Genomic DNA, 16,009 nt, shown 5'->3' with positions numbered 1-16,009 from the left:
ATACAGACAATAAAAGGAAGAATTCACAATCTCAGAGAGGATTGTCAGCAATCATCTGCACAAATCAGACACTTGTGCTTGGCTTTCCTGTTCATAATGGAGGTCACCTAAAACGTTATTTATGGTCTTGGAGACCAAGTTTCCTACGACTAAATCTCGGGGGTGAGGAGTTGACCCATCTTTTTGCCTGTAAGTCTTAGAGATATGCGTAGTAGGGAAGGGGTACCTATGGAACCTGTAGTCTATCTTGCCTCCTAGCATCCTAGAGAGTGAGTGAGCCCTCACGAATCCCTTACCAAGTTATCCCTTGTCTCATGGGAATTGTCCCAGAGTGTGTTGAAGGCTCCAGTTAAACCCCAGTAAACCTTCCTAGGTACTTAAAGCATGAGCTTCAACTACAGGTCAAGGAATGGGGGAGGGCTTGGGAAAGGGGAAGAAAAGGGAATCTTACCATGACCTGAAGAATGATTAAGACCTCAGACTGTTTACCATGTTTGGCATCAGAAATGTGATGAGGGCTGTAAAAGGCGGGGTTGAGAACCCCGCAAAGACAAGAAGTACCAGAAGTAGGTCACCTGAAATGAATTCATGTACTCAAGCATTCTTAAGATCAAGGTAAAGATTTATTATGCTTTTCAGTGGGCAAGAGATCTTAGGGATTCTGCAATTTGAATGGGGTGCAGGTAAAGTTTATACAGGATATTCTATAGTAAAACACGTGCCAAATATGTTATCTTGGTGATTCAGGGTACTATTAGGGAGTGGCTAAGTAGTGGTTAGTTTTTAAAGTAAAATGCGTTTTTGGTATCTACTGTGAAGGTATTTTACCCAGAGTTCATCAGGAAATAGCCCAAAGGGGTCTACATGGAGGTGTGGTTTTAGGCCTGAAAAGTCACTAAGTTAACCAAAAGTTCCTCAATATCTTGGTAGACAAGATAAATGTAAGGGAGTATATGTATGTCTAAGTCTAATATACATATGGTTGGTTAGTGAATAGGAAATGCTATTATGACAGAGTGCACAGCCTTTTCAGCCAGTACGCAGCTGGTTCAGAGTCATAAATTCTGTAGGTGCAGCTGACTACTGTAGCAGGAAGAGAGATAACCATTTTTACTGGGACAGATTATTCTTGGGCTGGGTAGAAACTGCCTGTGATTGTGTTTTGATGCTAGGGAGGAATGTAATTTTTAAAGAGAAAGATGATTTTAGAACTGGGATCCAAGTACAGGCACCCAAGCACCCCATCACAGGGATCATACAAAATAAGCACGTAAAACAACATTTAGGTAGGTGCTTAAGCACAAGCACCCATTCCCTCGAATGAATGAGGTCCATATCTTGGGGTAAAGGGCACAAGTTTCCTCTTCCATAGCTACTTCCTGCTGAGATTAGATGTAGAGTTGCCTGAGCCCCAAGTGGTCCTAATCGAGAGGTCACTTCTTTAGCTGACATCCATAGCTTGGTCCATGCCAGGTCCAGGGAAGACATATTACATTATATGTCGGGTGGCATCTGGCTTAAGTGATCAGGTATCTGCAGGTGGAGGCTACTGAGCCTGCAGAAAACGCATCTGACAAATAAGGTGAACAGATAAAAAGTCAAAAAGAAACAAGGAGACAATCACCAGAAACAGGGTAGGTGTAAGGTCAGTCATGGTTCTGGAGTCCACAAACCCACCATCATAACCTTATTCGTTGCTGTGTACTCTTTTCAAATTTGCAGTTTTGGGGTCATCTTTCTGGCTAGCAGTATACTTTCTTTAATCTGAGCTGGGGCCTGGCCATCCTCCAATTCATCCTGCGGGTGTGAAGAATCCAGATACAATGTTTCTAGAGGATCTGTAGGGGCAGTTCTCACTCTCGTGCCCAGTCTAGTATTAAGCCCCTTTTCTCAGAATATTCTGTATAGTTGATTAGTTGGAATGACATCTTTACTTCCAAAACCCACTCCTGCTCTCAAAAGAGGTAAAGTCAATTCTTTTCTTGTCAGTCTATTCTGACTTTGAATCTGCTGGCTATTTACTCTTTTGTCTCATTGAAATGCATCTTTTTCACTAATTCTCACCAACCAAGGTACCAATGATTCTCCCATCCTTTGGATGAACCAATTCAAGATATCTGTGACCTTTATTGAGTAAAATGCTCAATCACCTCCCCAAACACTGTGTTCCCCTTTGATTCTCCTGCTTCCTTCTTAGCCATGGCCAAACCTCAGTCTCCTCATTTGTTTCATTCTCCTCTCACATATCTTCCCGGCCTGTGGTAAGGCCAAATCAAGCCCAGCCAGTGCAAGGGCTGCTTTTACTTTCCTATTGTAAACTTTTCATCTCCTGTGAGCCAAACAAACAACTGCTTTTTCTCCTGCCACCTGAGATCCTCCAGCTTCCTCTGCTAAAGAATAGTTTCATTGCTGCAGCATGCAAGGCCTCTCATGCTAACCAGACAATTCTCTTTCCACCTGAGCCTTCTGCAATAGCTTGTCTCTGCTTTTACATATGATTTGATAGCTTCTTAACAATGCCCAGCTTCTTCTACATACTACTGCTATTTTCTTCTCTGGTTCTACTAGTATTCCCTGAAAACATCTTTCTAAGTCTCTATCCTCCCTTCTGAAACCTTGGCTCCCAGTTTTCACAAAGCCCTGTGCCTTTAGTCCATTCTCTTGCCAGGGAGGAATAAGGCAAATCCTCCCATCCTGGGACATCCATTTATTCCTTTGTCTCCTTTGTCTTTCTATTGCCAAATAGAAGTGTGATATTTCAAAATCCCATCCCTTTTGTCATGTGTGGTGCCCATGCAATATTCACAGTGCCCACAGTGGTCATGTGTATCCTGGAAAATTTCTGAATAGTAAACTACAATAGACTCTTCACGTGGAAGGCAGAACCAAAACATTTATTCAGACACCAGAAAGTCAAATCCATCAATGCAACAAAAATCTATAAACAACAATAATGCAAAGAACAACACCATCTCCAAGGCTTTCCCCCTGCTAGGCTCAACACAAAGTACCTCCATTAAACAAATCACAAGCAGGCTGTCTTAAAGAAATCACACACTCTCTTTCATTCCTAGTAGCAAGCAGCCTGCATCCTTCCTAGCTCCGACTGTTCTCTCCAATTATTTTCTCAGCTCTCCTCTGGCTCTGCCTTTTCCTGTTCCACCCATTCAGCAAACTCTTCATGTAACTAAAACTCATGTAACTCAGGCTTCCATGTGACCCAGACAGGTAACATGTGCTTAGTAATGATTATAAAAGATCTTCCCATTTAAATTATCATTACACTCAGTGTTTAGGAGACTCTGAAGGAGAGTGTGGGAGAGAAAAATTTTAAACTGTTTATTGAACTGAAGGTCTACTGAGCCACTGTGCTGACCTCATTGTTGTATGACTGTGATACCTGGACCACGGCAATACCAATGCCATGTAAGGAAACTGAATTTCTTCTATTTGAGCTGTCTTAGGGAAATTCTCAACATTGCTTGGTAAAAGAAATTACTGGCCACAGAGGATTTTTTCTTGAGTTGTCTATCAAGCATTTAAATTCTATTACAGAGAGTTCAACTTTTATTGACTGAACACATTGCTCAATTGCCAAAAGTGCATTTTTTCTTTTCTTTTTTTAAATTGAATTATTTTATTTGTTTTCAATGTTCAGCAATAACTTCCATATATCTTAAATTTTTTCCACTCCCTCATTACTCCCTCCCTGAGATGGCATACAATCTTATATAAGTTCAATACATACATGCCTATTAAATGCATGTTGCATAGAAGAATTAAAATGAATGGGGGAAGGCATAAAACAAAACAAAACATAAGAAAATACAAAAGAAAATGGTCTGTTTCTGCCTGCAATCCAATTCTATAGTTCTCTCTGGATGTGAAAGGTATTTTGCCTCAGGAGTCCATTGGTGTAAGGGGCGCTGACCGCCACACCATCTGGGATGCTACACTGATGGACATCAGGTAAACTGAGTCCAGAGCAGGGAAGGGTGAACAAGATGGCGCTGGAAGGGACAGCCCCACCCCTGGTTTGTTTTTGTTACTATAGTTCCAGCTTGTATTCATTACTATAGTTTTGGGTTTGTTTGTGTATGTTACCATGGTTCATTGGGCTGGCTGGCAGAGACTATATAATCAGAGTGCTTGCTTGAATAAATCAGAGTTGCTTCATGACCCACTCTCCCGCCTCATTCTTTTACTCGAGAGCTCCACAGGAGGTCGAGCAGCCTGCTGGCCAGGCATAAGACTTGCTCCTCTCAGTTTGCTATGCCGTTATCATAGCACATTGGAAATTTCTTGAGTTCATGCATTTCAATGAAGTGCTAATTCTACCAGAAAAATTCATTGCACACTGTGGTTGCTGCTGTGTACAAAGTTCTCCTGGTTCTGCTCCTTTCACTCAACATCAGTTCATATAGGTCTTTCCAGGCTTCTCTGAAGTCTTCTTGTTCATCGTTTCTCATAGTACAATAGTATTCCATTACATCCACATACGAAGACTTCTTCATCCCCCAATTGATGAGCATCCCCTTGATTTCCAGTTTTTGGCTACCAGAAAGAGCACTCCTATAAATATTGTTGTACATGTGGGACCCTTTTCCATTTCTATGATCCGTTTGGGATACAGTCCCAGAGGTGACATTTCTAGGTAAAGGGGAGGTACATTTTTGTAGTCTGTTAAGCATAGCTCCAAGTTGCTCTCCAGAATGGTTGGATCAGTTCACAGCTCCACCAACAATGAACTAATCTTTCAACTCCCCACATCTTCCATCTTCCTCTTTTGTCATGTTAGCCAGTCTGACAGGTGTGATGTGGTACCTCAAAGTTGTTTTGATTTGCACCTCTCTAATCAATAGTGATTTAGAGCAGTTTTTCATATGACTATAGATAGCTTTAGTCTCTTCCTCTGAAAACTACCTGTTCATATCCTTTGACCATCTATCAATTGGGGAATGACCTGCATTCTTGTACATTTGACTCAGCTCTCTATATATTTTTAGCAATGAAGCCTTTATCATAGACACTAATTGCAAAAATCCTTTCCCATTTTTCTGATTCCCTCCTAATCTTGGCTGCATTTGGTTTGTTAGTGCAAAAATTTTTCAATTTAATGTAATCAAAATTATTCATTTTGCACTTCATAATGTTCTCTATTTCTTGCTGGGTCATAAATTTCTCCATTCACCATAAATCTGACAAATACTCTATTTGTTGCTCCTCTAATTTGTTTACAGTATCAGCCTTTATAACTAGATCATGTATCAATTTGGACTCGATTTTTGTGTATGGTGTCAGTCATTGGTCTATGCCCAGTTTCTGTCAAATTGTTATCCAGTTTTCCAAGCAATTTTTGTCAAACAGTGAGTTCTTATCCCAGAAACAGAGGTCCTTGGATTCATCAAACTGAACAATCATACATTCATTTACTACTATGTCTTGAGTACCTAAACTATTCCACTGGTCTACCCCTATATTTCTTAGTCAGTACCAAGTGTTTTTCTTGATTGCTGCTTGATAATACACTTTAAGATCTGGTAGGCCTGGCCCACTTTCCCTAGTATTTTTTTCTTTATTTCCCTTGATATTCTGGACCTTTTGTTTTCCAGATGAATTTTGATATTATTTTTTCTTGCTCTAGAAAAAATTATCTGGTAGTTTGATTGGGATGGCACTGAATAGGTAAATTAATTTGTGTAGAATTCTCATTTTTATTACATTAACTAGGCCTACCCATGAGCCACTGTTGTTTTGCAGTTACTTAGATCTGACTTTATGTGTGCAAAAAGTGTTTTATAATTGTGTTTGTATATTACCTAGGTTTGTTTTGGCAGGTAGACTCCCAGATACTTTATAGTGTCTACTAAAGCTTTAAGCTGGATTTCTCTTCCTATCTCTTGCTGTTGAACTTTGTTAGTAATATATTGCAGTGCAAATGATTTATGTGGGTTTCTTTTGTAACTTCCAACTTTGACAAAGTGTTTTATTATTTCAAGTAGCCTTTTACTTCTTTCTCTTGAATTCTTCAAGTATGTCATCCCATCATCTGCAAAGAGTGATAATTTAGTTTCTTCCATCTCATTTACATTGTCAAATTTATGGAAATAAAGTTGGGTAAAGTAATTTCTAATTATTGTTTTAACTTCCTCTTCATTGGAGGTGAATTCACCCTTTTCATTTTTGATTGTGGCAATTTGGTTTTCTTCATTCTTTCTTTTAATCAAATTGACCAAAAGTTTATCAATTTTATTGTTTTTTTTCATAACACCAACACTTAGTTTTATTTATTAATTAACTAGTTTTCTTAATTTCAATTATATTAATCTCTTCTTTGGTTTTCGGTATTTCCAATTTGGTATTTACTTGGCGATTTTCAATTTGCTCTTTTTCAAGCTTTTTCAGCTGCATGCCCAATTCATTTATCTCCTCTTTCTCTATTTTATTCACGTAGGCATTCAAAATTACATAACTTCCTCTAAGAATTGCTTTTACAGTATCCCATAAGATTTGGTAGGTTGTCTCATTATTATCATTCTCTTGAATGAAGTTGTTTATTGTTTCTTTAATTTGTTATTTAACCTTCTCATTTTGGGGGGATTAGATTGTTTAGTTTCCAATAAGTTTTTGGTTTATATTTCCATGCATTTTATTGCATAGAAGTTTGATTGTATTATAATCTGAGAGGGATGCATTGACTGTTTCTGCCTTTCTGCACTGGATTGTGAGGCTTTTATGCCTAGTACATGGTCAATTTTTGTATATGTGCCATGTACCACTAAGAAAAAGGTATATTTTTTTCTATCCTCATTCAGTTTTCTCGAGAGATCTGTCATATCTACCTTATCCAGAATTCTATTCACCTCCTCAACTTCTTTTATTTATTTTGAGGTTAGATTTATCACTTTCAAAGAGGGGGAGTTTCAGGTCCTCCACTAGTATAGTTTTGCCATCTATTTTTTCCTATAGCTCCCTTAACTTCTCCTCTAAGAATTTGGATGCTATACCACTTGGAGCATCTATGTTTAGTAATGACATTGCTATGTTTATGGTGCCTTTTAGCAGGATATAGTTTCCTTCCTTATCTCTTTTTATTGGATTTATTTCTACTTTTGCTTTTTCTGAGATTAGGATTGCTACTCCTGCTTTTGTTACATCAGCTGAAGCACAAAATATTCTGTTCCAACATTTTACTTTTACCCTATGTGTACACCCCCTTTCAGATGTGTTTCTTGTAATCAACATATTGTTGGATTATGGTTTTTAATTCATTCTGCTGTCCATCTCCGTTTTATGGGAGAGTTCATCCCATTCACATTTACAGTTATGATTACCATCTGTGTCTTTCCCTCCATTTCCTTTCACTTTGTTTATGCTTTTACTTCTCCCTTCCCCTCCACAAGAGAGTTTTAATTTTTGACCACTGCCTCCCTCAGTCTTGTCTCCCTTCTTTCAGCCCTGCTCCCTTTTAATCCCATTTTCCCCTACTACTTCTTCCTTCCCTTTTAGCTTCTCATCCCTTTTATTTCCTCCTTCCTCTCCTATTGCCTATAGAGCTAATTGTATTTCTATTCTTAGCTGAGTGTGTTGTACCCTCCTTGAATCCAATCAGATGAGAAAGCCTCTCAAACAATGCTCATTTCCCTCTCCTCTTTTCCTCTACTGTAATATATTTTTGTTTCTTTTCCTGTGATGGAATCCATTTTTTTCTGTCTACTCCTTTTCACATCTCCCATTACAATCCTTTCACACCCTTAAGTCACATGTGTTATCATCATATAATTTAATTTATATCCACTCCCTCTTTGTGTATATGTCCCTTTTACATGTCATAATAAATATACAATTCTCAACATTAACAAGTATGATCTTCCCTTACAGGGATGTAAACAGTTTCCCTATATTGTGTAACAAGATTTTTCCCCCCCTGTTTACCTTTTTATGCCTCTCTTGAGACTTGCATTTGCAGATCAAATTTCTATTGAGTTCTGACCTTTTCACCAGGAAGCTCTGGAAATCCCTCATTTCATTGAATGTCCACCTCCTTAACTGAAATATTATGCTCAACTTTGTTGCATAATTAATCCTTGGTTGTAGTCCCAGCTCCTTTTCTTTATGGAATATTGTATTCCAGTTCCTTCAGTCTTTTAATGTAGAAGCTCCAAGGTCCCGTGTGATCCTGACTGTATGCCCCTGATATTTGAATTGTTTCCTTCTGACTGTCTACAGTATTTTCTCCTTCACTTGATAGTTCTGGAATTTGAAAATGATATTCCTTGGTGTTTTTAGTTTGGGATCCCTTTCAGGAGATGAATGCCAGATTCTTTCGATGACTATTTTGCCCTCTGCATCTAGGACTTCTGGGCAATTTTTCTTGATGATTACCTAGATGATATTTTCCAGGCTCTTTTTTTATCATGACTTTCTGGTAGACCAATAATCCTTATATTTTATCTCCTGGATCTGTTTTCCATGTCAGTTGTTTTTCCAATTAGATATTTTGCATTTTCTTCTGTCTTTTCATTCTTTAGTTTCTGATTGACTGAATCCTGATGTCTCATAGATTCGTTAGCTTCTACTTGCCTGATTCTATTTTTTATCAATTTTTTTCTTCAGTTAACTTTTGCATCTCCTTTTCCATCTCTCCATTTGTTCCTTTTAGGGATTTATTTTCTCCAGTTAGGTTTTGTGCTTTCTTTTACATTTGTCCAATTGTCCTTTCAAATTTTTCTGTGATTTCTTTTTTCATATTTTTAAAGTCATTGGTCAGTTTTTCTTTTATTTTTCTAATTTGTGCTTTCAAATCCTTCCTGAGCTCTTCCAAGAAGGCTCTTTGTGCTTCAGATCAGTTCATATTCCCTTCTGAAGTTTCAGATAGGAGTATAGACTCAGTGCTGACTTCTTTGGTATTTGTGTTTTGGTCCTTGTCCACATAGAAATATTCTATACTCTTTTCTGTTTTGCTTCTTACTCATGATAATAACAGTTTTCCCGACTTTTAAAGTAGATCTCTGCATCTGGGGTGCAGGGAGCTCTGTCACACAGTTCTTGTGCCTAATGTTGTGGCCTCTGGTTCTTTCAGCTAGAAGCTCAAATGCTGCAGCTTATCTGGTGCTGAGCTGGCTGGTGCTTGAAAGCAGAGGTCTTTTTGGGTTTCCCCACAGTCATCCTGGAGTTAGCTCATTAACTGTGCGGAAGGGATGATCTGGACACAGGAGGTCTCCTCTGCTGAGCTAGAGCATAGACAAGCTCAGCAGTTGGTGGTCCCATCTGCCCTAGTGCCTCCCTGATTCCCTTCGTGTGCTGAGGCATGCCTAGGATCCTGGTGTTGGCAGTTGTTGCCTTCATCCCCTTGAGGCTCAGGGTCTTCTCCCAGTTTGTTGAGGTGGGGTTGTCTGGGACAGGTTTGATCCTGCACTTGTCCCCTTCAGTCAGGGCAAGAGAAACCTTCTTCAGTGATCTTTTTAGCCTCATGGGCTAAGAGTCTGTTTACCCCTTTTGCTGCTCCCACTGTTTGAGGTTTTTTTCCTGGGCAGATATTCTCTGGGCTCATGATGGTCAACAAGGTGAGGGAGATAGTAATTACCAATCACCCAGCCATCTCAGTATATTTTTTCTTAAAGACTATTTTATAGAGAATTCATTCAAGGTGAGTGCTCACATAGAGGTCAGAAAAAAATATACAAGGGTACTCTAAAAGTGTATCTGAAAAACTTTGTAATTAACTGTGAGACATGTGAGAGACTGAAATAGTAGCACCTAATGAGATGTTCCTGCTTTGAAGAAGGCACTGTGCTCTGTGAACAAGGCAGAATTGCAGTAGCTCCAAAGAAACAGGACATTTGCAAAATTTGAGACATCTCCACTCCAAAAGTTCTTATGGAATATTTGTATCTGATCCGAGATCATATTGGTCTCATCAAGTATAGTTGGACACACTATATCTTAAATCGAATGTATTGATGCCATTTAAGACCTCTTCAGGTACAAAGAACAAAAACCAACCAACCACTCAATCAATACCCAATCAAATAAGATGTGAAAATTTTCCATCCCCATCTTAGCTGAACACACACACACTCACATGTACATGCACAGACATGCACACACACCTTTAAAGTGTGTTTTTCTTTTTATTTCTCTTTTGTTTGTTTAAGTGGTTTGTTCCTTACAATTACTATCAATCCTTCCAATTTTTCGGATTGATTGAACATTTAAAAGTGTAATACTCATAACATATATAAATAGTCCACCAAAGCTAATTCCCACAACACTCAACCCTAAATCTGTATCTCTTTCTTCATTTAAACTACATCGTCTCTCAGGAAGTGAGCACTGATCTTCATCTTGAGAACTTGGACTTTACGATTTATTCTTGCATTGTTCAGAGTTCTAAAGTCTTTCAAAATTGTTTTTTCTTTATGTATATATATGTATATATATACATATATATGAAATCCTCCTTGCTCAGCTCACTATACTTTGAATCAATTTGTTAAAAATCCTTCCAATTTCATATGAATTTGTTCATTTCATAATTTTTATGTCATAATATTATTCCATTCCATCCATACACCAAAAATTTTAATAGGTAGAAAGCCCTAATTTTCTTGTTTTGGGCTAATACATAATCAATTGAAAAAAACATTCTTTAAAATATCAGTCATATCCTATTTCTTTGACATTTTTCATGTTTAGACTTATCAGTGTCATTTCTGGGACAAAACATGTTAATGGTTTCATTACTTCTGGAAAAGAGCTCCAAATTACTTTTCTTGTATTGTAGGACCAATTGAGAGTTCAACGTTTAGTGCACTGAAGTGCTGGTTTTCCTGAATTCTCTCCAACATTTGTTATCTTAGGAAGTTGGGTGGTGCAGTGGATAAAGTGTTGGACCTGGCATCAGGAAATCCTCAATTCGAGTCAAGTTTCAGACACTTGACGGCAGGATGACTCAAGTGCATGTGACTTAACCTATTTTTGCCTAACCACCTTTCTCTGTAAGATTGAGATAACAGTAGTACCTACCTCCCAGTATATTTTTGGGGGCAGGGAAATGTATCAGTAAGCACCCCAACACACAAATAGGGGCCTGCTATCACAGATTCTTAGATCTGCTTTCATGAAAGGAAGATAACTTTTGAGGGGTTAACAATCTCTTTAATCAAACACATGTATCATTTCTTTATCAGGCACATATATCATTCCCCTAGTTCAGGGAATTTAGCACCCTGAACTTCAAAGAAAATACAGAGAAATCAAGGATCAACAGACATGGTTTCCTCTGCCTGACCATCACAAATCAACAGACAGGTCCAACTGTCTGAGCATAGTTACCAGAGAGGGAAGCACCAAAATCTGGGTTTTCAAAGCCAGGGGGTTCCTGAGTGGCCTCCCAGCATTCTCATCTGGCCAAGCAAGCACTTCCAGTCAGTAAATCCCAAAGTGAAACCTAAACTCAGAGTATTTAAGCCTTTTTTTAGAGCCAGAGGGCATCACAACCTTTGAGAAATAGTGCCTTATTAAATAAAATGCTTGGGCCTTCCCATAAATTTTTCCTAATGCAATTTCCCTTAATGGGCAGGTCCATTAATGGAGGGGAAGGTCTTTAATCACATTAAAATAATTACAAATACAAAATAAATACAAATGCATACTGTTTCTACTTAAATAAACTCTTGTTTCTTTACCTCACTCCTACTAAAGACTCTTGCTTAATCAAAGCAAGATTCGATAAGACGCACTAAATTATACTAAAACAAAAACATCAAAAGATCTTATTTTGTTTGCTACCACACTCCACCCTTCCAGGATCCCTGGTCTTGCAATCTAAATGGTCATGGATTCTGGAACCAATAGCAGCATTATACTTCTTGATTATACTAAAATAAAAACAGAAACAGATCCGAGTTTGCTTCCACTTACAATATCCACCTTTCTAAGATTCTTGACCTTAGAGGCATTATACTTTGTTATCCCAAATCTAGGTGATTTAAGCAGGTCACATGGAAAACTTGTATCTGAATAAGCATTAACATTTCTTTAATAAATACAACATAGTTCTGACAAAACAAACACATCATTGTACTAGTAATTTAAATGGAAAGATCTTTGTCATTCATTAATAGGCCCATGTGGTTTGCTTAAATAACCTGGAAGCCTAATTTACATGTGGTGGGAGGAACTTGCTGAACAGGAAGAATAGGAAGGGTGGAGCAGAAGCAGGAGGAAATGGGTGAGTATGTTCCTAGCAGAGGGGAAAAGATGCAGGAAGGCACCTGTGACTCAGGCTCATGACTGTTTGCTTGTGAGAAGGCCCTGCCTGGGGTGGGGGGAGGTTTGGGAATGTCTTTGCTCTCTGTGGTGATCATGTTTATTAACTTCTTGGTCTCCATTATCGATTTTACTTTCTGGTTTGGGGATTTGGCTTTCTGGTGTTAAAATAAATGTTTTTCTTTTGCCTGGTTTTGGGCCCAGGCAACTCTTCACTTCTGTTCCTTTCACCTCTCCAATGTTGTCCCAATGATAGTTCTCCACTTTTGCTTTCACTTCACCAAGGTTGACACACTGGCAGTTTTCCACTTCTGCTGAATCAATAAGAAGGCAGTTTTCTGCTGGGGTTCCAGGGCTCCATTCCAAGCTCTCACTACTCTGGTCTGGTTTCTGAATACAATATACTTTCAAGGCCTTCACTCCTCCAGCATCATCAGGAGCTGGACTAATGCACTAGACTCTAGGCTCTAGTGGCCATCCCCACTTCTCAGGACTCCACAGAACCATGGGAACCTCAAGTGGGAAAACAGCAATTATCTCAGTCCCAAAAAACCCCATAATTTTCTTTTAATTTGTGCAGATCTTTCCAACTATTCCACAAAGTATCAGTAAGCACCTCAACAAACACAGGGGGCCCTGCTGTCACAGGTTCTTAGATCTGCATTCATAAAAGGAAGGTAACTTTCAAGGAATTAACAATCATTTGTATGAAACACATGTATCATTCCTTTAACCAAACACATGTGTCATTCACCTAGTTTCAGGAGAGTCAGCACCCTGAACTTCAAAGAAAATACAGAGAAATCAAGAATCAATAGAAATGGCTTCCTCCGCCTGATCATCACAAATCAACAGACAGATTTAACTGCCTTACCATAGTAACAGAGAAGGAGGCACTAACATCTGGGTTTACAAAGCCAGGCAATAACAAAGATATTAGAATGGTTTTCATTGGCTTCTCCAGTGTATCCATTTTGTTAGGCAACCAGAGGTTAAGGGACTTACCAGGATTACACAACTAGAAAGTGTTTTTGAACTCAGGTTTTTCTGACCCCAGGCCTCGTATTCTATCCACTGAACCATGAGGTGTCTCTAAAATACAGATAATATTTTATCTTGCAGCAAAGTCACTCAACTCACAGATACCATTACATATGGTTATATTGATAATGCATTTTGATTATTGTTAATGTAATTTTGCTCCTTAATGGGAAGCTCCTTCTCATCCATTAATAGGGCCATGTGACCTGCTTAAAGCACATGGAAGCCTGAGGCACATAAGTCTAAGTCACATGGAACAAGAAGGGATAGAGCAGGAAAGATGGAACAGGAAGAGACAGAGTTAAAGCAGAGCTGAGAGGAAGTTAGTCAGAGAGCAATTAGAGCTGGGAAGGACATAGGCAAGCAGGGAGATGGCTAGTGTGAGTGAGAGAGCTTGTTTGTGATTTTGCTTATGGGAGCCTGTTTGTGGGAAGGCTTGATAATGTGTATAGACTTCTTGGTTACAATGATGGATTTCTCTATTACTGTGATGGATTAAGTTTTTTGGTTTTTAAATAAATGTTTTGGTTCTGTCTTCCCTATGGACAGTCTGTTGTATTTTGTGATTTAGAATTGCACCAGCATATTCATGGCTGTTTATGGTGCTGTGAACACTGCCTTGGTACTACAATGGTTCTGTGGCTTGTTTCTATTTGGGTTTTGCATTGTTGGTCCAATGAAAGGAAAAGTGGTTCTGAAATCAGGAGATATGAGTTTAAGAAATAACTATGTCACTTGTATTAGTGTCATCAAAAGCATGACACGTGATGTCTGCACAAGAAGACTCTATTTTAAAAGAGGAAAGAGTTTGAATATATGGTCACAGAGATCCTTTCTAGCCCTAAGTTCTAAGATCCTTAGATTCCACCGTTCTTACTCCTCTCCCACCAGCTTCTGAAAGGCACTTGTTTGTCAGCATGTTAGGCAAAATGCTAAGAATGGGTATGATTGAAGACAGTGGGGCATAGGAGACACTGCTTCCTATGCCACAAAGCATACCAATATTTGAGGACTTGGGAGTCAGAGAAGATCAGTACAAAAGGGCTGATGGCTGGGAACCATGCTGCTAGGAGGTCTAGAGTGGCCACGATCCAGTGCTCATGCTTGTTCATTTTATACTGGTACACTGACAAGCTAGAGCTAATGGAATAAAAGGAGACATATGTACTCACAAGTAGGAGGATAGCCTGGGTGACTTTTTTCTCAGGGAAAGTTCTGGAACAGAGATGAGGACTGTGAATATGTTTCACTTGATTATGGTGTCTGTATAGGAGAATCACTAAGTAGGCACTGGAAAAGATCATGAAACCCACACACATAACATCAGGCATAAAAAAAATAATTGCAAAAAGTTCATCAGTAAAAGAGTCAGGAGTTGAAGTTGAACAATATCCTAGATTCCGAATTTTTGTATTATTAGTGAGATACCTTGAGTTATGCATAGTCCCAAGCAAAGTGAAATTTATCAGCAGGTGGAAGCACCAACAGATGAAGCAGGAGGGGGCAACATACTTTTGGGCTTGGATTTTGAGTTCTGCCCACTTGGAGTTACTGGGACTGATGGTGATGACCTGAAAACCACTCAAGAGGCAGGTGATACTGAGACAAACATTGTGAGCCACATTATAGAAATGAATTATAAATTTACACCCAATGGGATCCAAGAAATTTTTAAAGCCCAAACAGACTATTATCTGAGGGATTCCCTTGAAGAGTAGCACTTTTGAATTTGCCAAGGCTAAGTGGACAAAAAGGTATTGTATGGGCCTCAGCCTTTGGCCAGTGAGTAAAGTGAAGGTGTATAGGCCCAGGAGAAAGAAATTTCCAAGAATGCCAACTCCCACCTGAATTAGGAAGAGAATGACCAACACTGTGTCACTGAGCATCATGTTCTCCAAATCTTAGGAAGAATTGTGGCCAATGCTGAAAAATCCTAGGAGAAAATGAATGATATGTTAAATTTCTGAAAGGTCTTATCCAAGATAATTGGGGTCTGTTTGGGGAACACTGGGATAGCCTATGTGTTGGGCTGAACTTTGATATAATTTAGCTTAGTGGCATGGAGATCACTGACACTGGTTTGTATTTTTCTATATTTTTTCTTGGTAGCCAGGATGTGAAAATTAGCAAAATATTGAGAAATATCATAGATATGATACCTAACATTTTTCTTACAATGCCTACAATGTTTTCTTTTGGGGCTTTGGACCCTGCTGCTGAAAGAATGAATCCATAAGTTAAATTCCAAAAGTGTAGCTGTGTAAGAATAATTTCAAGATGCATTATTAAAATATGATGAATAAAAATAACAGGTTGAAATGAGAATTTTCCACAGAAAATCATTTTACCCTGGGCAACACAAGTACTTTTCATATACTCAGTATTTCCTTTTCAACATTATAATAAGTCTTTATGGTGTTCAAATGACATAATATGAAAGTGATTTCCCACATTTAAGGCACTATAAAATGTATTAATTCTAATTACTTTTTATTTTTATTAATAATAATCTAACAACTTATGCTTAGAAAAATGATGACCTTTAAGAGCTGGGACATGTGGGAGAAGATATATTATTCTATTTTTGTTGCAATAAAGATAGTCAGAAATGTTTCAAACCAGAAGTTGAAATTATTTTAGAAATCTCATTTAGCCAAATAAAATCTCTTCTGAAAAAGGAAATGTTCCTATTTGC

General features: G+C 38.5%; 1 protein-coding gene across 1 annotated transcript; it reads right to left on the bottom strand.

Annotated features, from left to right (window-relative positions):
• Positions 1-14,246: 14,246 nt before the first annotated feature.
• On the bottom strand, positions 14,247-15,203 carry LOC140507311 (vomeronasal type-1 receptor 1-like). The gene has a single exon (XM_072615426.1). It carries the CDS (start codon positions 15,201-15,203, stop codon positions 14,247-14,249), a length of 957 nt encoding a protein of 318 aa, XP_072471527.1.
• Between the last annotated feature and the right edge of the window lie 806 nt (positions 15,204-16,009).

Source organism: Notamacropus eugenii, chromosome 5 (genome assembly GCF_028372415.1).
Source record: "Notamacropus eugenii isolate mMacEug1 chromosome 5, mMacEug1.pri_v2, whole genome shotgun sequence".
Classification (NCBI taxonomy): Eukaryota; Metazoa; Chordata; class Mammalia; order Diprotodontia; family Macropodidae; genus Notamacropus; species Notamacropus eugenii.
Note: the sequence above shows the minus strand (reverse complement) of the source record. Positions and strands in the feature narration are given on the sequence as shown.